This window comes from Boeremia exigua (genome assembly GCF_020726555.1).
Source record: "Boeremia exigua strain MPI-SDFR-AT-0100 chromosome Unknown C7974scaffold_13, whole genome shotgun sequence".
Classification (NCBI taxonomy): domain Eukaryota; kingdom Fungi; phylum Ascomycota; class Dothideomycetes; order Pleosporales; family Didymellaceae; genus Boeremia; species Boeremia exigua.
The window spans coordinates 158,723-181,456 of NW_025763530.1; the positions used below are offsets into that span (position 1 = coordinate 158,723).

Sequence of the window (22,734 nt, forward strand, 5' to 3'; positions counted from 1 at the left end):
GGTATCAGGAATCATTGTGTACTTCATTGGAGGGCCGAATCTGCGGTGGACGGGACAGCACATTAGTAAAGACGATGGGGTTGAGACATTCACGAGCGTACCTAGGTACGCGTTCAACTAGTAGGAAATCGGCAGCTTACGCGAGGAATGTTCAACCCCATCACATGCTGTGACATGGCAGCCTTGCGAATCAGGTGGACATGCAGCCACGAGCCAAGTTCCTATTATTCCGAACGACGTCGAGTTTGCTTAGCACTAACGGTCGCTCTCAAGCATTTCACAGAATGGAAGCGATTGAGCGATACCCCATATTCCAGCATGAAGCTCTCGACACCACGCAACAATCTATCCGTCTTATCTCGATAGACCCTGAATTATCACCAGAAGGTCTGGTGCAAAGTACGATGCAGCACGCAACCATCGACGCGCATTACAACTGTTTGTCCTACCGATGGGGAGCTGCAGATTTTTCGCACACCTTCCTTGTCAATGGGAAGCGGCTTCGTGTCAACCAGAGCCTCCATGACTTCCTCGAAGCAGTGCGGACACTTCAATACCCAGCGCCAGGCCGGAAGGAAAAGCTTCACTTGAGGAGCTGTCTCTGGATAGATGCTGTCTGCATCGATCAGACCTCGAATCACGAAAAGAACCATCAGGTCGCGCAAATGGGGAAAATCTATTCCAATGCGAGTAAAGTCGTCATGTGGCTGGGCAAAGTCCCTGACTCTGGCAAGCGCCGTTTCTTAGATTCAGCAGATGAACGCAACATGGAATTCATTCTGCACAACAAGTACTGGACCCGAGCCTGGGTAGCGCAAGAAGTTTTGCTGGCCAGAGACCCAGTTTTAGTGGTCGCTGATCACCTGATTGCATTACCAAGATTTGTCGAATATCTCGAGGATCGTCCCTCGGAATCGTGGGAGATGAAATGGAGGCGATATCAGAAAGTTGTGCTAAGGCAAGCGCCTAATCCAAGCCGAGTCGAAGCAACCGGCGTACTCTGGGCGTGGATTCATAACCGCATCATGAAGAACAATAGCATCATGGAGTGGCTGGCTGTAATGAAAGGACTTGAATGCAGTATCCTCCATGATCGAATTTTCTCTCTTCGGGAACTGGCCGTAGAGGGCAGTCGTATTCATGTCGACTACAGCATGCCGCTTGATGAACTGGCGTATCACGTACTAATGGCCACGAACCGCAACGTTTGTCTGTGCGAGGTCATCTTAGTGGCCGGACTGCTGCACTCAGTAGATGACGCAGCGTACTCTTCAGCCTCCTACAGGTATGTGCAGTGGACAGGCTCACTTCGTTCGATGTGCTTTAGTGTCCCTAGCGACTTGGGGTTGAAGTTGATACAAGACTATCAAACTCGGAGCGAAGATCACGGTATATCGTTACAAATGCCTCTACAGAGACTCATGAAGGATGGGGTTCACAGCATCTCCATATGTCTAGACGCAAGACATGGAAATCCAGCAAACCCAGTCAGGTTTGGATGCAGTTTGCTACCCGATGGGTAGATGATTTGAGACGAAAGCTTAAAGATGAATGTGGAACAAGTGGATGGACAAGGAGCTCAATATCATCACTCATCTGGTGCGTAAACTGGAGCAAAAAGGACTGACAATATACGTTAATACAGCCAGTCTAGTAAACGTGAATCCAGCGAACGTATTGCTACAATGACTTATGACCCGGTTCGGCGTCCTTGACCCACCTTGACACGTGTCGACCCACCAGCATGCATATACACCGCCATGCACCGCACGTTCGCCTCATCCCCAGCGGAGAGAACACAGACTAGCAACTTGAGATCTGCAGAAGCCGCTCGATACCTTGCCACAGGTATTTGAAGTCTCCAGCCTCGTACCCCTACTCAACCACGAGCACCCACAACACCCGGGCGCTGGCATCAACCACGCTCCGAACCTAAGGACCATAGAACCTCAAAAGCCAACGCACAACCCCACTAGTTCCCACCTCGCACGGCTCACCCGCACCCGCTCCAACCAGCCTCCGCCTTTCCTGGGTTGAACCCAGTCCAAACCACCCCCACAACCGCAGACCGCAAACCACAGCAAACCACAACCACAACCACGCTCACGCCCGAAACCCAGACCCCACAGCCCAAAAGTACACCGAACAGCCCGGAACCATGGCCCACTCAACCCGCCAACCCACGCTCCTGAGCATGCTCGCCCCCACGCCCCCAACCACCCCATCCACGCCCTCGAAAACCCCAGCACCCGCTCAAGACAGCCCAAACAGAACCGAATTAGAGCCTACGCCGCTGCTGCTCGCGCTCGATATGCAGGCCGAGCGCAAGCGGCTGCGCCGGAGGACTGATAGCGTTGTCACTGGGGCTGAGGAGGGTGTTGAGGTCGAAGAAGAGGTCGAAGAGGAGACGAAGGAGGAGAGGGGAGAGACAGAGGAGGGAGATGGCAAAGAGGTGATTATTGTGGTCAAGGAGGATATAAGCCAGCTGGTGCTTCTGGGGCGGAGTGTGAGTAGTGGGTTTTGGAGCGGAGTCGAGGGCGTGAGGAAGGGGGTTTGGGGAATTGCTGGGTGGTCGTAAGAGGTCAGGGTGATATAAGGAATGGATGACAGTGGGTATTGTTCAACTGTCCACGGAGATATGAGTATGAATGGCGTTTTGGTTATGTTGTGAACTGATTGTTTATTGTGCGCTGTGCACTACATTATTATACAGATGATATCATGTCGTCATTACTCCTCGCATGCAAATAAAGTAGGGCAAGAGTGAAAGAAGCCGAAGAGCTTATTTCTTGGTGTCTTCCTTAGCCTCCTTGGCCAGGCTCTGTGCCTTGTCACCGTGCTTCTTCAGCACCTGTGTGACCTCGGAAACGGCATCCTTGAAGATCTTCTGTGCCTCATCGCCGTGCTTCGACGCCGCCTCCTGCAGCTGTTGCAGTTTGGGCATGATCTGGTCGCCGCCGGGAATCTTGTTCATGTACTGCTCAGCATACTTCTGTATGCTATCGACATCGATACCAGACTGCTGCGCCTTGTCCTTGGCCTGACCGGCAGCATCCTTGACGTACTTCTCCAGATCGCCAGTGTCGCCCTTCTCGACGGCTGTCTTGACCTTCTCGTACAGCTCTTGCACATTTCCGGACTTGAGGGCATCCTTGTTCTCCTCGACCAGCTTCTTGATTTGGGGATTCTTCTCGAGGTAGGGCTTGGCCTGCTCCATGCCTTTGTCCCATGCTTTATCACCGAGCTCCTTGAGCTTCTCGACCTTCTCCTGAACGACACTCTTGATCTTCTCAATATTGGCGGGGCTGACGCCAGTCTTGATGATGTCGCTGATCTGCTGCCATGTCCTGTCCACCTCCTTCTTTGCCTCGGGGCCGTACTGGTCACCGAGCTGCTTCAGGGTGTCTAGGTTGCCGCCAACCTTCTCCTTCAGCTTGGGGTGGTTATCCATGATCTGCTGGGCAGCATCACCAGACAGGTCGGCGATGCGGCCGAGATGCTTGACGAGGACCTGCCATGCCTGTTGAGCAGTGAAGACGCTGATGTCGCCTCCTTTGAGCACATCGCGTAGCTCGCCATATGCCTCCTTGACGATGGAGTCTACCTCGTCACCGTGCTTGGCACGAACGGCATCGAGGTCGTTGAAGGCGGAGTCGACGTACCCCTTAGCGCCAGGGATGAAGGCAGCGTAACTCTGAGCGGCGTTGCGCAGCCACTCAAGGGCCTCGTTAGGCTCGGGTGTGTTCTCCTTAATCTTCTGTGTAGTAGAGTTGATGTAGCTCTTGGTCTGCTGGGAAGCTGCTACGAGGTCACGAGCGCCAGACTGTCTGTAGAAGATGTATCCCACGGTAACCGCAGCAGCGGCACCGCTGAGGGCGCCAATGGCAGCGTGTGACCCAGCACCAGAGTTGCCAGATGCTACTGACTCTGTTGACTGGAAGCGAGGCTTCTGTGCGCGGAATTGAGGCTTGACGTGGGCGGCAGGCCGGCTCGCGCAGCGAGCTGCGAAGCGCGCGTTCTGGATGGCCTGTCTTGAGTACATGATGAAGTACGTGTGTGGAGAGGATACAATTGGGGTGGTAGATGAGGAGTGTGAAAGTTTTTAAGCTGAAGCGTGCTGAATTGAATTAATGGCAGCAGCTGAAGCTTTTAAGAGAAAGCAATCGACGCTTCCCTTGGGTGATGGCCATAGCTCCAATGACGTCGCGGTGACGGATCGACAATTAGCGCATTTCGCCAGGAACGCGACCGTTCGGTTGGCCCTCACACGTCAGTTTGTCCACGAGAGCCGCATTGGTGCTCAACGTCCCCGCATTTCCACGTGAATCCGGTTTGAATTTGCCATGTTACGAAAAGGTTACGTTAATATGCGGTACCGAGGTCGATCCCTCTGATGGCTTTGGCAAATGCGCTTTCTCACGTGCAAATCCTCCCTGCTGTCACACCAAAAGATCTGTACATCTTATACTACACTTTGCGTCCGGAGATTCCCTGGCCATTGCTACAGACATTTGTCTGCCTCCTCTTTTGCCAGCCGTGTCTTGTACCCTAGTCATAAGCGATGCTTAGTCAGACAGATCGGGCACCGCTTCAGCCTGATGGCTTCAGCTCTGCATACTTTCCTCCTGTAGAGCGTTGCTACAAGACAGACTCCAGAGAAAGACTACAGTCATGAATGTCGTTTTTTCCAACGGTAGCTACTTCATCGACACCTTCAAAGGTCCACAGCAGACGCGCGACATCCGTCGCTCAACGTTAGTGTCGCGGCATTCGAACAGCCAAGCGCAGAGAGCGAGATTCCATTAGTACAACTGTACGCTTCTGATTCGTCCTCGTGTATGTTATTGGAACTGCTCACACAATGTACAGCATTGTTTATCAGCGGTTGCGGGCGCACACTGCTTCGACCCGCACCCCGTACCTCATTTCTATGCCAACGGAGGCGATACACCATGGGGAAGCTCAAAAGTATCGTGAAAACGAAGTACAAGTCGGTTCGAGATCGAATTGGTAGTCGAGCTCGCGTTGAACAACACATGCCAACCCTTGAAGAGGCCTACTTTCCAGTCACTCCCGAAACAGAGTCGCTCGATCTAAATTGCCTCGAAACAGAATCGTCCACATGGAATTCCTTCGATATCAAGTGGCTCAAGTCAGAAGCTCCCGCGCCAGAATGGGACGCCAAGGGAGCCGGAAAATGACCTGCTGGCTAGATGTTTCATCCAACATGGTTATCTCGCCGACACTCCAAGCTCGTCAATCATAGTTGATCGCAAAGCTCTATTGGATAACGTTAAGACTTTGTTAGAGAGGGGCGCCAATCCTAACATGACTATCTGCACTTACCAGATAAGCGAGACCATAGCCCACCGGATCCTCGGGAGCGAGGATATGAGCGACTTTATTGAAGGAACATACACGGATATCTGCGGAACGGCTCAAGCATCAGGTGAAGGGACAGATATCGCCACGCTGCAAGGTCCCGAGCTGAGGTCGATAATTACTCCATTCATTAGGAGTGTTGAACTGGGCGATATCGACATGATAGTACTCCTTCTCAGACATGGCTTGCGCTTTAGCAGTCTTATCGCTCATTTCGAAGTCAAGATCTGGGTTTCGGATTCCAAGGAAGGGTTCTCCTCCGCCGTGCTGAGGATTCAGCTAGTGCGTGAGTTTGTCTCAAGCTTTGACATTTCGACAGATTCCTCTGTCTGTCAATGGGCTGTCTGCCATCTCACAGAGACACTGGTGTCGCTCAAGTCCCACCTCAACTTATCATGGAAAGGTCATACGTTTTACGACCAGTTGTCAAAAAGGATGCAGGATAGACGCATGGAATTTTCTGCTGTGCCGCGACAAGTGATAGACCTTGTCAAGGAGCAGCCGCATTTGCTTCCAGCACTTCTCATTGTGACGCCGCTGAATCACGTTGCGGTCTCACTAGACGATCGAGAACTGCTGTCAATCGGAGCCGGCCACGTCACACAAGACTGTGACTTCCAGGGTGTCACGGCGCTCCATATCGCAGTCGGGAATGTTACGTCCAAAATGTGCGAGAAACTTGTCAAGCTTGGCACTGATGTCAACGCCATGGACATCCTTGGGATTACGCCACTCCTAGAAGCTGTGTACTTTGGACACTTGGCTGCCGTTAAGCTGCTGCTCGACACAGGGGCAAAACTTTATCCCAAAACTCAGAGTTTACTGGTTGGTCGCTATGATCCGTACGAAGGGCAGAAAATACTGTGGGGCCAATGGCGAGGACTCAGAAACAAGAATTTTCCGCGCTTTTTCGAACTGGGATGGTCAATACTGCATATTGCCACCTGGTTTGGTTCCTGGGATGTCGTCCAGCTACTGATTGATCGAGGGGCTGACTTGGCTTTTGAAGATGCCTCGGGTAGAACTGCACTCGATTTGTCAATCGAACTTGCGAGATCCGAGATTACTGCGAAGCTACTGGAGATGGAAGCACCCTTTGATAGTAGTCACGTATCGGCCTCGTTGCTACTCGGACAAGCCATTTTGGAACAGGAACAGAACGTTGCGTATCAACTTACAGCTCGTGGTGTGAAGCCCATTCCCACCGACGCACACGCGATGACGTACACCGATGGGGACGAACCAGAGTACCGCGAAGAATCATTTGTTCGGGGTTCGCTTGGCCCAGAATCAGTCCTCTTCGTAGGTCAATTGTGGAAACTTTGTCGCAGGCTTCCGCAGGCTTGTTGCCCGCATGTCAACACTTCACGAGCAAAGCCTGATCAACTAACCTTACCTGGAAAATTCTCAACAACGACAGCGACTTGTAATATTTGTCTTCTTTTGAACAACCACAGGAATCATTTGACTCCAAAGACGATACCGGTCGGCGCCATGATGTCGCTGTTCATCAGACATGTCCGTGAGACCCAGGACTGGCAATTGATATCGATTGTTTCCAAATCGAGGTTACACCACACTTTAGCATACGTGACAGGTAGATGGGCAAGTATGTCGTTTGCGATTGAGTTCGCTAACAGCTGCAGCTTCGTGGCATGACCTATTAGCGAAGACATCCTACCTCGATCATCGCAACACCGGATCTCCAGCAGCTACCGCAACATCTGTACACTGGCTACTGAACTGCGCTAATAGCCACAAACTATGCAAAACAGAGAACTGTGCATACATACCAACGAGGCTGGTGGAGATCCTCAGTGATCACAAAATTCGCATCGTTGAGAGAATGTCAACTCCAAAGGCATACGTTGCTCTGAGTCATCGGTGGGGTCAAGATGAAGCATCAAAAACGATTGATGGGAATCTTGCACAAAGACGAGCGTCCTTCTCTGCGGACCAGTTGTCACCAACCCTGCGTGACGCTATCAAAGCTGTGCGAAGCTTAGGACATCGATTCTTGTGGGTCGATGTGTTGTGTATCATCCAAGACTCAGTCGAGGACTGGTTACACGAAGCCTCCGAAATGAGCCACGTGTATCGAAATTCAGTCGTTACCATTGCGGCAGAATGTGCAGCTGGTGAAACTGCGGGTCAAGGCATGTTTCGAAACCGCGATATACAACATTTAAGTCCATTTCATTTCCGCCAGCTCGAGCACTTCGCCGACGAGAATTTAGAGCATTTGGTCAGAATCGCCGATAAAACTGATCAAGAACTGTACATCTTCCCGGCTGCGCAAAACAAGCAGCGTGGCAACCGACCTAGGGGAGTGCTAGATACCAGGGGCTGGATTCTCCAGGAACAGCTACTGTCGCCTCGCATTCTGTACTATGGTCAGCTGCAGGTGTACTGGGATTGTATCAGCCAATCAGCCTCTGAAACATCGCCATTAGCGGCATCACTGTTGAACGACCCCAATCCTAGTGAGACCTGGGCTTTTAGGGTTCTACGTCGAACAATCGCGGGCAACAGCGACTCCGACACACTCGCTAGATCACTGGCAGATGTATGGATACATGTCGTCCAGAACTACTCAGCACGTTCTCTGACCAAATCAAGCGACAAGCTAATTGCACTTCAAGGAGTTATCACCGCTGTCGAAGGCGCGCTAGGAACCTCGTCTGTGGCAGGAATGTGGCATCAAGATCTTTGGAAGCAACTCATATGGTGGGCTTCGGACTCCACTTACGACAAACACGACCTAGACGCAGTGTTTCCCGCCCCAACATGGTCCTGGCTCAGCGTAAATGGAGCAGTGCTACACCACCAGTCAATGCGAATCGACCGTAACCCAATTCCACGGCGCCTCAACGACCTCGCACCTGTCCCAGATCTGAAGTGCGCGATAACAGGACGACATATCAGCGGCACCAGCGTCGGCGGTGAACTGACCCTTGCGGCACCAACATTCGCCTATCATCTCGTCTCCAACGATCTACGAGAGATCTCTTGGAAACGCGGACACCCAGCAAAGCTGAATCTCGCGCCCGCGCGCTGGATGCTAGACCGCGATCTCGTACTGCCTCGAGACGTTGAGTGTGTTATCGTCGCCGAAGACGAAGTATCGAAGATGACGGTCGGCATGTGTTTGGTGCCAGATGATATACAGCCTGGATATTGGAGACGCGTCGGTTTGTGCCTCTGGGATGGGCTGACTTGGCAAATTGCTCGACATGTTGGGCGGGAGCTAGAAGTTCGGCGCTTTGCAGTGGTTTGATCAGGAATGCGCGATACACTGCGTCTGTGAAAGGGACAGGGGTACTACTTGCTCATTCTGTATAACGGTTTAGTACCTGTGGGTCAAAGTCGCTGCCTGCATTCTACGTCAAAGGTTTCATTCTATCACCAAACCGTTATCAACGGGCGTTAATAACGTCACGTCCGATGGAACTCACAACATGTCTTCTTCACCCCACGATTGCGGTACACATCACCGTCAGTTAATTTCGTGGCTGCGACTCGTAATCGTAGACTTGGCAAAAGAAGGCGAGGGAAGCGATGATTGGTTACGCAAGCTGAAAGTCTCAGCCGCAGAAGTACGGCTGAACATAAGGCAACCTCGTGCGCGCTGCTGAGCTCTGTACACTTTCATTCCTGTTTCTATCTAGCTTGCGTGTCGACGGCCTAGGTCGCAAAGTGTATTTCCTGTCCTGAGCTCGATGTCAGACCAGCAGCAAACAACCAGCAGGGCACTAGGTATGCCAGACGAGATCTGTACATTCTCCATTCATCGGCAAGAGGTATATCCTGAGATATCAAGCCCAAGTCTCGCTGCAGATTCCAAACCGGCAACGGAGAAGTCTAAAGGCGTGGAGTCGCGTTCCCTTCTCAGACCACTGAGTCGCAGATCTGAGACAATACCGGAGCCAAGCGGCGGAATGACAGCTCTTCACCTTGCTATTGGAAGTGGAACGAATGACTCCATCCAACGCCTTCTCGAAGCTGGTGCTGACCCAAATTTTGCCGACGATATCGGAGTCACCCCACTTATGGAGGCGGTTTACTATGGAAGCGAGTGTGCGGTACGGTTGCTCCTGGACGCTGGAGCTATAGCGGACATACATAAGCCATACGATCTAAGTCAATGGCCCAAACTACCCACAACAACAGTTGTGGGAGGGGACTGGAGGGCGTCTCGAGATTTCGCTCTCCGCACCTTCATTGCGAAATCTTGGTGTCTTCTCCATATTGCAGTTTGGCGTGGTGATTACAGCATACTTGAGTTGCTACTGGCTCAGAAAATCTCTCAATGGTCCATGAGAACGCCACTTGACTTAGCGATCGACCTGAATCGGCTGGACATGTGCTTGCTCTTACTCAGACATCACATGACGTACTAAAAACAGCGAGAGTCGCGGCTTATCAAAGCGGCTATCAGAGAAAACCGACAGGATCTTTCCAGTCTGTTGAAGAGGTGCGAAGTTGGTCTCAACAACAGACTTCTCAACGCAAACACTCGCCTAGCGTCTTCAGCGCAAACATTCCACACATAAAGACCGACCTCCTTATCTGCTTCTCCAACGCAGACTAGTGACCGTGGCGACCGACTCAGAACATCCGTCTGATGCGAGTCAGTATGACCCAACGACAGTGGCAGGTCTTTGTCGATTCAAAAAATTGGTTGAGACGACAAAGCCTCGAATCGCGGACGACACTGCAACACTGGAGCAAGTTCGCAAATTTGCAGAACTCAGCATGTCTCACTGAGCATACTGGGACTTAGTCAACAGACTCATACCGGCCATGCGTCTCTCCCCTGTAAGCTCGTTAATTCAACAAAACATTTCGCCATGTTCATCTCGGATTAGGACGCACCTGCACCCCCAGATTGCTCCAATCGCATGATCGACTTGCTTTCTGCTACGAGGCGCCACCGACATCTCCAGAAATGGACACTCGAACGGCACGATCCAGCTGATGTCATAGGTTTGCTCCGAGGTATGATCGGTGAAGATATCAATAAATACTTTGCTTCTCTTGATCCCTTGCCCGGCAAAACTTCACAGGCCGTCGCAGATCAGATCAGAGATATGATGACCTGGTTGGTTCAAGACAAGCTTCTACCCGGCTACTCACGCGATGGCGCTGATCTTGTTACCAGACCCAAAGACGCGCGGTTCCCCGCCCATGCCAGCCGTGCCAAATGTGGCTCTGACGAAGACCACCGAACATCCTACTGGCGCAGCGGATAACAACAGGGGCGCAATGGACGGTGCTACAACTTCCGCACCTTGGAAGCCGGACGCGCCCGCTAAGGGTGCGACTGCCAAAGCTGCTACTACTAGGACGATCATACCCGAAACAGCACTGGCACAGAATCAGAAGCCAGTCGAAGATGCTGCGAGGGCAAAGATTGTCGCATACTCCGAGACGGGTAACATTAACGGCAGCAACACTTGTTATCAGAACCCCATTTCAGTCGCGCTGTCCAAGGACCGAGATGTCGTTGCAGCACTGCAGGGCACCGATGACAGTACGTTGAATGCCCCACAGATCAAATTCAAGAGGTACATTTTGGCGCTGTTTGAGGGCCGGAATGGAGATTCTCTCAAGTGACTGAGGCAACTCTGGAAGGATATCGACAAGCTCGCCAAGGACAGACCAGCTTGGAGGACGTTCACACGCAACCAAGAGATTCAACAGGACGCCGGAGAGTATCTTCTTCTCTTGATTGAACCCTTCTGCCCAGTACTTGAGAAAAATTTCTCACCTCTCAAGCTCGAGGCTCACGCCAGGTGTACCAAATGCAGCAAGGAGCGTATCGCAGGTGAACAGTCAGACATGCCAGTCACTTTACAGATTCCTGACTCTGCTGGAATCCTCAAGCTCGAAGAGATGTTCTCCTTTGGCCCTGGCAAGGAGGAGATCTTGTCCATTGAGAATAACCTGAGAGATGTGTGCGAGCACACGGACAGAGATGAGCAGGAATTGAGCTACAAGGTTTAGGATATGCCGCGCAAGCTCATTCCCCAGATGAAGCGCTTCATGCATGTCGAAGGAGTCAGCTACAAGCTGTATCATCTCGTCAACTACGGCATTGGAGAAGTCAAATTCCCCGGCGGTGATAAATTCCGAATTGGGGCTGTTGTGTGCCACGTTGGCGGCAATACCACTACTGGTCACTACTACGCCTTGACTCAAGATGAATTGGGCGTCTGGTGGCGATTTGACGATAGCCGGAAGTGGAAGGTCGATGACCTACAGAAAATCGTTATTCCAGATGCAATCTTGTTCTTCGTAGATCGAGTCAGCAGCCCGAACGAGGCTATTGAGACGGCCGTGGGCAGCCCACACAACATTACGGGTGGAGGAGAGGCTATGGAGTTGGAGAGCATGTGCGCCGGCAACAACGCGATGCCGCTCGATGGCAACGAGGGTGGTATGGCTGTCGGTCAGACTGTTGGTGGTCTTCTCTCCGACCCCAAAGCTTCCGAAGGTGCGACTGGGGATGAGGAACATGCGCCTGGGGATTCAGCGGCTGCGGACGCTGAAGGCACAACTGACAAGGGTTGCACTGACGCCACTGCCCTCATCCCCGACTCACTTCCCACAGACGCCGCTAACGACAGTGTTGTAATAGACAACGGCGGCGCAGCCCCCCCAGCTTCTACTTCAAATACCCCGTCCATAGCAACATCAACTGTGGACACAATCACACGGTTTGCGTCGCGTCTGATACCTTCTTGGCGGGAAAAAGGCGTTGTTTCCGACAGCGAAGAGTCCACAGGTACAGAGAGCGTCAACGTTGTACAAGCTGCTCGGTAAGTCTGGCTGCACGTTTTACCAGGTGTGCATGCGACATATCTACATAGTACTAACTGCGAACTCACAGAAATCTTACGCGGGCTACACCTGCAGGCACGTGGGGACGTTCAACGAGAGGGGGCAACAGCCTTGCTAGGTAGTTTAAGAAGCCACGACAGCCGCAGCATATTCCCCAGCTCAACAATTGCAATGGCAGCTTCCGGCTCTACCACAAACTCGCACGATGCAAGCTCCTCTATAGGCTCCAGCCGCCCTTATAGTCCTAAACTTGGTGGACCGATTATCTCTCACGTGACTCAGAACCACGGCTCAGGCCATACTACCGATGGCGGCGATCGCAAAATTGCGGAAACTAGGTGAGTAATGGGATTATCGAAGTTGAACAGCATGCTAACGAAAAGGCAGTGCCTCTTCAGCGGGTGGTCCAGCTGGTCTTTCCCTGGATCCCGTCGTGGGTTCTTCTAGTTTTCTACGTGGATCAGGTCGCGGAAGCTTTGGCGGCCGTAGACATTCGGTGATTCCTCTAGGCGCCCCAAGACCACTCATGGCCCCAGTCGCAGGCACCTCCGGGCATTTGCGTGGATCAGGTCATGGCAACGCGCGTAGTAGTACCCATGCGTGCACACAGAACGATACTTGAGTGAATCATGTCCGTATGACGGTCGCGTCAACCAGCTGGGGATGTGTTAGACCCTCGAATACATGTCAGAGGGCAGCTTGGTCAAGTTTTGCGCGCATAGAATGACTGAATAAGTCTTTCCAGGTCTTTAATTAAAATATCGCATTGCTACCTCCTGCTAATCCTTATTGCCTCCATGGACCGCGATGTCCTGGCGCGTTTCTATACCCATTCATTTGAGCTTGCGAGCGTTATGAAAGCAAGAGCGTGAGGAGAGAGAGCGGGGAGAGAGAGTGAGGAGGGAGATATGACGACAAGAAGAGGAGAGAGAGAGAGGAGAGAGAGAGAGGAGAGAGAGAGAGAGGAGAGAGAGAGAGGAGGGAGAGAGAGGAGGGAGATATGACGACAAGAAGACGGGTAATAGAGCTAAGAGGGGTAGTAGGCTATAAGCATAGCTACGTAGGTACCTACTATAGAACTAGATATCAGGTAAAAAACACTGCAATTTTGGGTAGTCTCATTGTATGACGGGTAAATAGGCCTCTTTACCCGGCACACCAGGTAACTACACTTGGGCGGTGTTTTTAACACTGTACTTGTACTGTAGTGATTGTGACGCGTGGTCATCGCGTAACGCGACACTGAGCCACATGCCATGCGAGGTCAGTCGTTGCATGGCGTTGAAGATCGCGTATCGTTATAGAGTATGGTCTCATAGGTAGTTGGGAGACTGTATACTAGGAAGTGAGGTGTCGATGCTGTTGAGAGGCATCACGCGAGGTGAGATGTTGTGCGAGGTAAGGTGAAGAAGTAAGGTGCAACAGTGCCATACAATTGATAGTGCAATATCTATGTATAGCATGGTGTTACTTACTGATGCATCTTTTAGTTAGAGTCCTTTTCGCATAAGAAATCAATCTCGGTATGATGAACCAGATCCAGTATGCTTAGGAACATGCTCTTAACGTTACTACCTTGCAACACCAATCAATCCCACCATCGGAATGCCCACCAATTTCTCTACTCCTCCTTCCATGCGCGGTCTCTCAAACGTCTCCACAGCCGTCTCAGCCTCGGCTTCTAACTGTACTCTGAACCTCTCCTCTTGCCCATCTGCCCACTCCTTCTTCAACTGTTTCAACAACCCCATCAGATGCCCACACAACTCCCTAACATCCCGCCCCGCAAAATGCACCGTCCGCTCCACAACGTCAACATCCTCGAATCCTGCCTCTCTCAATACACTCTCCAAATGTCTCGCCGTGAACCACTTCTCGTCCACCGGCGGCTTGAACGGCGGCGCCTCGGGCTCACACTTCCGCTGCACCGCGCGCACAACATCGAAAATTCGCATCTCCTTCCACGACGATGCGATCACCGTACCACCCGGCCGCAGCGTACGCAGCATCTCACGCGCACCCGCGGCTGCGTCGTCAAACCACAAAATCCCGCAATTAGAAAACGCGTGCGAGAAGTGCGCGTCCGCAAAACCCAGCTCCTCGCTAGACATGAGCGCAAAATCGACGTTGACGCGCGGAAACGCGGTTTGCATGTCTGTCGCAGACTGGCAGTCTTTATAGCCGGACCGGGCTAGTTCAATCATGTTGGCAGACTTGTCGGTGCAGTGGATGGTCAGGGTGTAGGCGGGGTCCGGAGGCGATTGGGAAAGCACGTTGCGCGCGACGATCTCTTGCGCAACGACGGCGGTGCCGCATGCATTATCGTGGATCACGGAGCCGGGAAGAATGGTTGGGCTGAGCGTGAGCATGTGTCGTGCTAGGTCACGTGTGCAGCCGCCGGTGGAGGCTTCGTAGGCGGTGGCGCCATTATCGAAGATGTGCTTAGTTGGTGTTGATGAGTCGCCCATTGTGTTTGTCGTGTTGCTTGGTGGTACGTGGCAACATATTTGGTTGGTGTGCTGGTGCAGCTAAATATCTGATGGGTCGCTGGTCGGAGTCTGGACACTGTGACAAAGAGCTGAGGTTCAGCTCGCTTGTCAACGACACTTGAGTGCTTAGTGACCCGGCGCTTATGACCATTTCGCTAAGGCTACCCAATCAGCGAACAGAGATAGCGAAAGAGAAGACCGAAGCCGCAAGTTCGAACGAAACATCATCTGTATTCAAGGTTACTGATGACTACTACAGCTTTGCAACCCATCTTCTTACCACTCCGCTATCGACCAACGATGGACCTGCAAACGAGATCTTAGCTCGCTTGGTTGAGCACCCTTCGCCTCACAAAGTAGAATACCGCACCAAGGATCCAGATGCCAATCAAAATCGCCGCTTGCACAGGCGCAAACACCGCACCTCTGATGACAACGAAGCCGCTAATCAGAGCGAACAAGATTGGGATTAGAATGAACGGTTTCACAGGCCTGTCCAGCTCCGGCTCGCGGAAGCGAAGAATGATAGCGCCCAAGACGGTGAGGAAGAAGAACGCGTACTCAGCGAGTCCATTGAGAGTGAGCAGAATCCGCATGTTGCCGAGGAGAATGTAAACTGAGGAGATGAGGAAATTGAGGACGAGAGCGTTGCTGTGGAAGATCAGTATGTCATTGTGGAGCCAAAGAAGCACAGACGTACATCGGTGACTCTCCCTTGTCCATGGCTTCTTCGGCGCTATCCTCTGCTTCGACGCTCTTGGTGACTTTGTACGTGCCAATTTGACCAAGAGTACCAAACACGGATGGGAACCAGGTCTTATTCGCTGCTGCTACGGTCATGCGGCCTACGACAAAGGAATTTCCTAGTGCTGAGCCTGCAATGACAAGACAGATGAGAACTGTAGCGGTATAGGCCCCTCCCGTGCCTAGGAGATGCTTGACTGCGGTCTTCGCATGAAGATTAGTATTTTGTCAAGGCGAATCGAGAAGGGAGCGTAACTTACCACTGCAGCAGCATCCGTGGTGGATACTAGCTTCCAGGGCAATAGGATATAGTACACCGCGTTCGCAGACACGTAGCACAAGATAATAGTGGGAATGGCTGTGTTGATGGACAACGGCAACTGCTTGCTGGGATTACGCAGTTCAGCAGCAACATAGTTCGCCTAAGTGGTTGTAAGTTACAGTTCTTGCATCGACTTAATCAGCAAGCTTACCTTGTCCCATCCAGAGTACGCCCATAGCGCTCCATACAAAGCTGCACTGTAGAAACCGAGCGACTCCCAGGTCGACACCTTACTCCAATCAAAATGGCCAGGTGTGCCATCAGGATACGGTGTGTCTCGCCTGGGCGCAAACCAATGTTCCCTTCTCCAATCAACGCCACCCACATCGTTACCCGTCAGACTGTACTTGATAACGACAACCAAACCCGCAACAATAAGTAGGAAGATTGTCAAGAACTTAATCGCGACGAAAAAGCCGGATAGCCTCGTACTTGTCTTCGTACTGATAGAGTTCAGCCCCGTGACAATCGCCAACACCAGCACACTCAACAACTTATGCGTCATCGGCGGTGCAGGATTGTTCACCCCGAGACTCGAGTACACGCTCTCAACAAATACAATGCACAAAATCGCCAGCGTCGCCGGCATAGTCGCAACAACCCAGCTCCATGCCGCCATGTAGCCCCAGAATTCGCCGAAGATGTGCGTCAGGTAGGGCTGGATGCCGCCTTCGCCAGGGATCGCGGTGCCCAGCTCAGCCATGCTGAGCGCACCTGTCCAGGCTAGAATTCCGCCGAGTAGCCATATGAGAAGTCCGGCACCTGGGGAGGGCACATTGGCGTCAATGGGGCCGGGTGAGGAGAAGACACCCGAGCCGATTACAATGCTGATTAGTAGGGCGAAACCATCCAGGGCGCTGAGGTTGCGGGCGAAGGTCCCACGGGGTTCTGCGGCCTCGTTTTCATCCTGAGGGGTATTATTTGTGTCTGTCTGCTGAAGCAGCGGGGTTGTTTCTGATGAAGCCATGGTGTGTTGTGATGGTGGGAGAAACGTGATAGAGACGAGGCTGGGATGAATCACAATCGCTGACGAATCGGCGACTGGGATTGCGTGCTAGCGTGATCGTATGTACGTATCAGTGCATGGCAGTGGTGCTCCACTTTTTCTTCATGAACCTCATCGAGACATGATGATAAGGCATGCTCGGCATTGAAGCTGCAACGCTTGATGTAGTTGCGCTGCTCGATGTGTGGGTGAGGGCAAGGCTGTTATCCCGAAGACGCGGAACCCCGCGTTCACGCTTGTCAAGTTCCGAGGTCCATTCGCAGAGCCTCAACTTCGAGCATCAACTTCGACATGTAGCATGTAACATCCCGTTTCCACATCTCAGACAAGATGGTGGTCCGACCATATTTCACGCCCGAAAAGACCGTTCTTCCTTTCGATAAGGTCCTTGAACTCGAGACGATTGACGCGTTGACGTTCCGGTCGATCACGAAAGCGTACTCGCCTACTGGAGGAGAAAACGGCACGTACGGCGGCCATGTGTTCGCGCAAGCAGCATGGGCAGCTGCACAGACAGTCGCTGAAGGGCTGCTGATCCACGTACATCTCTCCAATGATATCCTACTTGCAAATGCTGACAATACCAACCAAGAACATCACGGGCTGGTTCATCCTAGGCGGCAAGCCAAATGAACACTACATCTACAAAGTCGACAAAATAAGAGACGGCTACAATTACTGCACACGCTCCGTAACCGTCGTCCAAAACGCTGGCCAGACAATGTTCACGTGCACATGTTCCTTCAAGCGCTCCGAAGCCTCACCAGTCTCCATTCAATCACCCCTCTCCCTCCAGCAAACCTACCACGCCGCGCTGGCCGGAAAATATCACGAGCCCATGCTGCACCCCGCAGCTCCAAGCAACGACTCAGAGGTCTTCCGCAACACCTATCTCCCCGCGCACCCTGATCACTTCAACCCCATCGCAGGCCTACATTTGCGCAAGGCTGACATGCAGCCGTACAACGCGCCACGCACCCCTCTGGACCGGCGCCAACTCACATTTTACACGCTGCGCGGCAGTCTGCCTCTCGCGACCGCGCCGTCTCCACCGAAACCAGGTGAAGTGAATGTAACGTGCGCCGCGAATCTGCATGCGTGCGCACACCTGTATGCCTCGGATCGCAACTCGCTGTTCATTGTGCCAAACCACCTTGACCGCGGGAGAGATTTTACGCGTATGGCGTCGCTGTCGCATAGTGTTATCTTCCATGTTGGTGTCGAGGATCTAGTGATGCCGCCGGAGCCGCGGATCGACCATCCTGATGCCGATCGCACGCTGTGGGGAGACGAGAAGTTGGCGCTGTGCGCGCTGGATGGGTATGAAGAGAAAGACAGAGATGCAGATGGGCGGAAGTGGTTCGTGCAGGAAGCATGGATGACGCGGGCCGCAGGTGGGCGGGGACTGCACACGAGCCGGCTGTGGGATTATGAGAAGGGGGTACACATTGCCACGACGTTTCAAGATGGGTTGATTCGGTTTGGGGGCCAGAAGCCAAAGGTGAACGCAAAGCTCTGAATATCTAAACGAGAGCTATCTATGCTCGAAATGAGACAATCCACAATCCTGGAATGTTGTAGCACACATATTGCTTGATGCTGAAGTTCACAGGTGTCAAGACGCCATCTACATTCTTAGCCTAGCCAGTGCCAATCCCAGACTGCCTTAGCAATTCGTGCTGTCGATAAGCTCAACAATACCACCTTTCCCTGAGGTATCTGCCAGCTGCTGCTCTAGCCCAAAGAGCTCTTCGTTTAGCTCTGCTTCCGTAGCGTTCTGCTCCGCAAAATCCAGATCAATCATCGTGACACCCTGTGGGTGTATGAGAAAGTTATGCTTATTCGTATCCCCATGCTTGATTCCAAGTGTATGCAGCCTGCGTAAAGCTTGTCGGCAGATATCTAGATCGGCCGGTGTCGCGTGTCGAGCTTCTTCAATCTTGCTCATGGCGAATCCAATCACTCGTCCATGTTCAGTTACATGCCCGAGAAATTCTGGTCCAATGTTGTGCCCGTTGATCCATTTGTATGCGGTTGTCTCGTGTTCTAGTTGTGCGATCTCGTAATGGAATCTGGCAAACTTGACAACGAATTGGCCAGGGATTTTCGAGCATGTAGCCTCGCGCACATTACTACGAAGACGGCTGCCAACTTCCAACTCGAGATAGTCGATCGAAAGTGAATGCCATATCCGAAGGATCCCGGGTTGCACTTGTATTGATGTCTCAACCTGTACTTCGGCTACCTCGGCGTTTCCACTAGTGGATTTTCCTGAAGAAGTTGCTTGGAAAATGCGGGCATTGTTCCAATCTCCAGTTGGTAGAAGAGGACGCAGGATTTCGATCAAGGTGGGCTCGAAAATCAGGTCCATATAATCGAAGATGTAAGGGTCGACTGTGACATATTTGATGTGCTGGTGGTCTACGAGAAGACGAAGCTCGCTGATATCATCAGGATCAGCACTGGCCTGAAGAAGTTTGATCGCGTGGACTTTTGTCATAGTTGTTGTTGTTGGTGAAGGTTGGATGGCGCCAGGGTATGCGGTGGGAAAACTGTCGATTTCAACAGCGTTTGCTGCCTACGTCAAATCATTCTCGTAGCAGCCAATTAGATCAGAGAAACAAGAGCTTAGTGCGCCTGTTTAGTCAAGCAAACAATATCAATATCTACCTCTCAAATTTTGTTTGACTTGTTTGTTGACATCCTTATTCATCGCGGTCAACGAAGTGAGGACAGTACATCTCAGAACCAACTACACTCCAATCCAACCTATTCTACGCAGGTGCTTTATTCTCTCATTCTAGAGCCCATACTAAGGTCTCCAGGATATGAGCCAATCAAGCTTTGCCCGCTTCCTTTTACCACTCTCCATCACAACGTAAATTAGTACAGCATTTGCAATGTGCGATCGTCCGACTCACAATTTGCGAGGAGTAGAAAGTCCAAGACCATGCTCAGAGGTGGCCAGACTCTTTCCTCTTTCAGCTTGTCAATTGACACAATCTCTAGCGTCGCACTGCAATCACTGTGAACAATTGAGGTCTGATTCAGAGATTTCATTACATCTGTTTGAGCACTGCGATTGTTGCCGCCACAGAGGAACAGGAAGAGAAGTCTTTATAGATAAGTAAGCTGAGATTTCTCACGGTAGTCGAGTGGTGCAAAGGTTACAGTCCAATCGCAAACATGTCTGCTTCTCCATGCATTCATAGCAGAAACCCACACTAAGCAAAGCCGCATATTCGATTCTGCCATGACTGAATACGAGTTACCTGGAAGGATGGAACCCAACCAAGTACATACCGGACGAACAATGGCACGATGTGATATAGCCCCGCACGCTCTCAGCCAAACCACAGCATTGACAATCTGGCGACTTGCTTGTTACTCCTTGTTGTTTTAAACACAGGGAGTCGTAAATCCAAGAGTGGTTGGAGTCTAGCCTTTCTATTAAAGACGTGTGTATGCTCATTTCTGCTTGTCAAAATGATAAGTATAACAGTACCCATTTCATGCATTATCTCTCCTCCCTACACTACAGCAAAAAAGCAGCAAATAATAATTAAGATCTCCCTCCGACTACGGAAACAGTGTTCGCAGCCGTGGGGTGGAATATCGTCTACTCACAGTCACCTGTAGGTTACGTAGGCAATGCGCATTTTGCGAAAGTGCGATATATGAGTATTACTGAATGCTCTAATCATTAAAGTACTACCGCACGATCGGATAAGGGTACGCCTCTAATTGGTCCAGCCCTGGTTTTATTCAGTCTGCGCGATACCGTAAACGGGCACTTCAGGAATCTTTGGGGTGGCAGAACAGGTGACAGCAAGGCTTCCTGTTTGCTCAGCCCTATTCAAGCGATCCGGGGTCATTGTTTGTTTCTTTTGTACCTGGACGGTGGTGGTCGGTGGTATACATGGGGCGCCATACCAAGGGGCTTATCCCGAAACAGGCAGCGTGGTGAAGTAAAGCGCAGCAACATCTACGATAACCGCAAGTCCGGCCTGCAGAATGGGGACATGGTCTAAAACTGCATAAAGCGTCCAAATTTTCGGCTGCCTCTCAACGCTTGCTGCATTTCTTTCCCCTTTTTGCGTGGAGGAAGACTTTGAAGAGGAGGCGGTTGGCATGGCTTTGTGGTTGATGAACGACCGTTGGCTCGAGAGGATGTTCTGCACTTTCTCTGCATTGAAATTACAAGAACGCAGCCCTGAACGGTTGGCGGACTAGACTCCGCAGCACGCTACAGCCCTCGCAGTACTTCGTAGTCTTAGTGCCGCTAGGGACTGCGCTTGCAAAGTTTGGTTCTATGACTGGAGACTTCCCAGCTATATTCGTCCTCCCATAAGGATTTCATTTTCAAACACAAAGCACGAGTATGGGGAATGCCGATGTTCTCGTTACCGGCGCCGCCGGACACCTCGGCTGCGCGCTCATGCTCTCGCTCCCTTCGTATGGCTACACTCCCATCGGCATCGACACACTCGACTCCCCGACGACAACCCTTGTGGGCTCCATCTCAAACCGTACCTTTGTAGAATCGCTGTTCGCCGCCTATCCTAACATCCGGCACATTCTGCACGCGGCAACACTACACAAGCCTCACGTTGACTCGCACTCAAAGTCCGACTTCGTGGACGTCAACATCACCGGCACGCTGATTCTACTCGAGACAGCTGCGGGTTTGCAGTCTGATCGCATCGATTCCTTCATCTTTGTTTCAACCACTTCTGTTTTTGGGCAGGCTCTGAGCCCCAAGCCCGGCAGTCCGGCGGTCTGGATTGACGAGACCGTCACGCCAATACCCAAGAACATCTACGGCGTGACCAAGGCTGCAGCCGAGGACATGTGCCGACTGACAAACATGCAGACCAGTCTGCCTGTCCTGGTGCTGCGGACTAGCCGTTTCTTCCCCGAAGCCGATGACGATGAGGACCGTCGCGCTGCCCTGGGAGACGAGAATCTCAAGTGCCTTGAGCTTGCTTACCGGCGCACCGACATTGCCGATGTCGTTTCGGCCTGCGTTCACGGCATGAAGCGAGCTAGGGACATCGGCTGGGGCAAGTATATTATCAGCGCGCCACCGCCGTTTCCGAACGACGCCGACACGTTGCGGAGGTTGGACTCGGATGCAGGGGGGGTGTACCGTGATTCCATTCCAGGTATTCAGGAGGCATTTTCCAAGCACGAGTGGAAATTCCTGCCCCGCCTGGATCGTGTTTATGATTCTGGGAAGGCGGTGCGAGAACTCGGGTGGCAACCAGTGTACACTATTCAGCACGCTGTGGAACGACTTGCCAAGGGAGAGGAGTGGCGCAGCAAGCTTACTTTCGAAGTTGGTAAAAAGGGCTACCATGCAGTCTCGACTGGGGTTTATACCGCTCGCTGAGACGACTTTTAAATCTAGAGTCTAGAAATTAGAAGGGAGACAAGGTCCAGGATAAGATCTAACAGAGGAGGCTAATTATTATAAGCAATACTAGTCTATGTAACGCCTATCGCGATATTCGTCATGGTGTTGGTGTTCTAGACCTGCGCTACTCATGTGTCAGGTTCCATCTTATGTGACTTAGGCAATATATACTGTTCCGGCCAAGAACTCACTATCAGAGTGAGTTGATTGTCAGGCCTCAGTTCCGGCCACTGCGGCAAGCAAGCCAAAAAGGTATCACGACTAACTCTGATAGTTCCAAATCCTCATTAACTATTCTCGGTACTTTTTAGTATCAGCGTTCTCAAACCATGTTCGTGATCGGATGCATCCCGATACCGCTCGGAGTGGAGGAGGACTTCGAAGAAATGGCGGCTGACATTGCTTGACGACACCTGCTACATGATAATTGCACACAACCAGATCTTCCACATACGACCATAGGACGTTGAAAACAAGGCTTCCCGTTCGCTCAGCCCTATTTAAGCAACGTACCGGTGGATTAGTACTCAGG

At 51.9% G+C, this 22,734-nt stretch overlaps 10 protein-coding genes across 10 annotated transcripts; 6 read left to right on the plus strand and 4 right to left on the minus strand.

Moving 5' to 3' along the window:
• Window positions 1-284: 284 nt before the first annotated feature.
• On the plus strand, window positions 285-1,527 carry C7974DRAFT_380294 (heterokaryon incompatibility protein-domain-containing protein; the record flags this gene model as incomplete). The annotated part of the gene is made up of 2 exons (XM_046140512.1): window positions 285-1,285; window positions 1,524-1,527. The coding sequence occupies 2 exons, from the start codon at window positions 285-287 to the stop codon at window positions 1,525-1,527; spliced, it is 1,005 nt and encodes a 334-aa protein (XP_045991962.1).
• A 1,153-nt stretch (window positions 1,528-2,680) lies between these two features.
• Window positions 2,681-4,141, minus strand: C7974DRAFT_66147 (uncharacterized protein). Its single transcript, XM_046147026.1, has one exon. It carries the CDS (start codon window positions 4,040-4,042, stop codon window positions 2,783-2,785), a length of 1,260 nt encoding a protein of 419 aa, XP_045991963.1. The 5' UTR covers window positions 4,043-4,141; the 3' UTR covers window positions 2,681-2,782.
• Window positions 4,142-5,183: 1,042 nt separating this feature from the next.
• C7974DRAFT_66245 (uncharacterized protein) lies at window positions 5,184-8,880 on the plus strand. Its single transcript, XM_046147030.1, has 2 exons — window positions 5,184-6,979; window positions 7,029-8,880. Exons 1-2 carry the CDS (start codon window positions 5,329-5,331, stop codon window positions 8,657-8,659), a joined length of 3,282 nt encoding a protein of 1,093 aa, XP_045991964.1. The 5' UTR covers window positions 5,184-5,328; the 3' UTR covers window positions 8,660-8,880.
• C7974DRAFT_66225 (ankyrin repeat-containing domain protein) lies at window positions 8,815-9,894 on the plus strand. Its single transcript, XM_046147028.1, has one exon. The coding sequence runs from the start codon at window positions 9,102-9,104 to the stop codon at window positions 9,780-9,782; it is 681 nt and encodes a 226-aa protein (XP_045991965.1). The 5' UTR covers window positions 8,815-9,101; the 3' UTR covers window positions 9,783-9,894.
• A 1,301-nt stretch (window positions 9,895-11,195) lies between these two features.
• Window positions 11,196-12,425, plus strand: C7974DRAFT_66228 (uncharacterized protein). Its single transcript, XM_046147029.1, has 2 exons — window positions 11,196-12,203; window positions 12,275-12,425. Exons 1-2 carry the CDS (start codon window positions 11,392-11,394, stop codon window positions 12,345-12,347), a joined length of 885 nt encoding a protein of 294 aa, XP_045991966.1. The 5' UTR covers window positions 11,196-11,391; the 3' UTR covers window positions 12,348-12,425.
• Window positions 12,426-13,641: 1,216 nt separating this feature from the next.
• Window positions 13,642-14,868, minus strand: C7974DRAFT_66309 (S-adenosyl-L-methionine-dependent methyltransferase). Its single transcript, XM_046147031.1, has one exon. The coding sequence runs from the start codon at window positions 14,691-14,693 to the stop codon at window positions 13,797-13,799; it is 897 nt and encodes a 298-aa protein (XP_045991967.1). The 5' UTR covers window positions 14,694-14,868; the 3' UTR covers window positions 13,642-13,796.
• Window positions 14,869-15,034: 166 nt separating this feature from the next.
• On the minus strand, window positions 15,035-16,747 carry C7974DRAFT_320828 (amino acid/polyamine transporter I; the record flags this gene model as incomplete). The annotated part of the gene is made up of 4 exons (XM_046138771.1): window positions 15,035-15,365; window positions 15,415-15,662; window positions 15,719-15,880; window positions 15,932-16,747. The coding sequence occupies 4 exons, from the start codon at window positions 16,745-16,747 to the stop codon at window positions 15,035-15,037; spliced, it is 1,557 nt and encodes a 518-aa protein (XP_045991968.1).
• A 185-nt stretch (window positions 16,748-16,932) lies between these two features.
• C7974DRAFT_66315 (acyl-CoA thioesterase-like protein) lies at window positions 16,933-18,358 on the plus strand. The gene is made up of 2 exons (XM_046147032.1): window positions 16,933-17,326; window positions 17,379-18,358. The coding sequence occupies exons 1-2, from the start codon at window positions 17,117-17,119 to the stop codon at window positions 18,303-18,305; spliced, it is 1,137 nt and encodes a 378-aa protein (XP_045991969.1). The 5' UTR covers window positions 16,933-17,116; the 3' UTR covers window positions 18,306-18,358.
• Window positions 18,359-18,452: 94 nt separating this feature from the next.
• C7974DRAFT_443767 (alpha-galactosidase A precursor) lies at window positions 18,453-19,286 on the minus strand (the record flags this gene model as incomplete). The annotated part of the gene is made up of 1 exon (XM_046145469.1): window positions 18,453-19,286. One exon carries the CDS (start codon window positions 19,284-19,286, stop codon window positions 18,453-18,455), a length of 834 nt encoding a protein of 277 aa, XP_045991970.1.
• A 1,848-nt stretch (window positions 19,287-21,134) lies between these two features.
• On the plus strand, window positions 21,135-22,336 carry C7974DRAFT_66326 (NAD dependent epimerase/dehydratase family protein). The gene has a single exon (XM_046147033.1). It carries the CDS (start codon window positions 21,168-21,170, stop codon window positions 22,176-22,178), a length of 1,011 nt encoding a protein of 336 aa, XP_045991971.1. The 5' UTR covers window positions 21,135-21,167; the 3' UTR covers window positions 22,179-22,336.
• The last annotated feature ends 398 nt before the right edge of the window (window positions 22,337-22,734 follow it).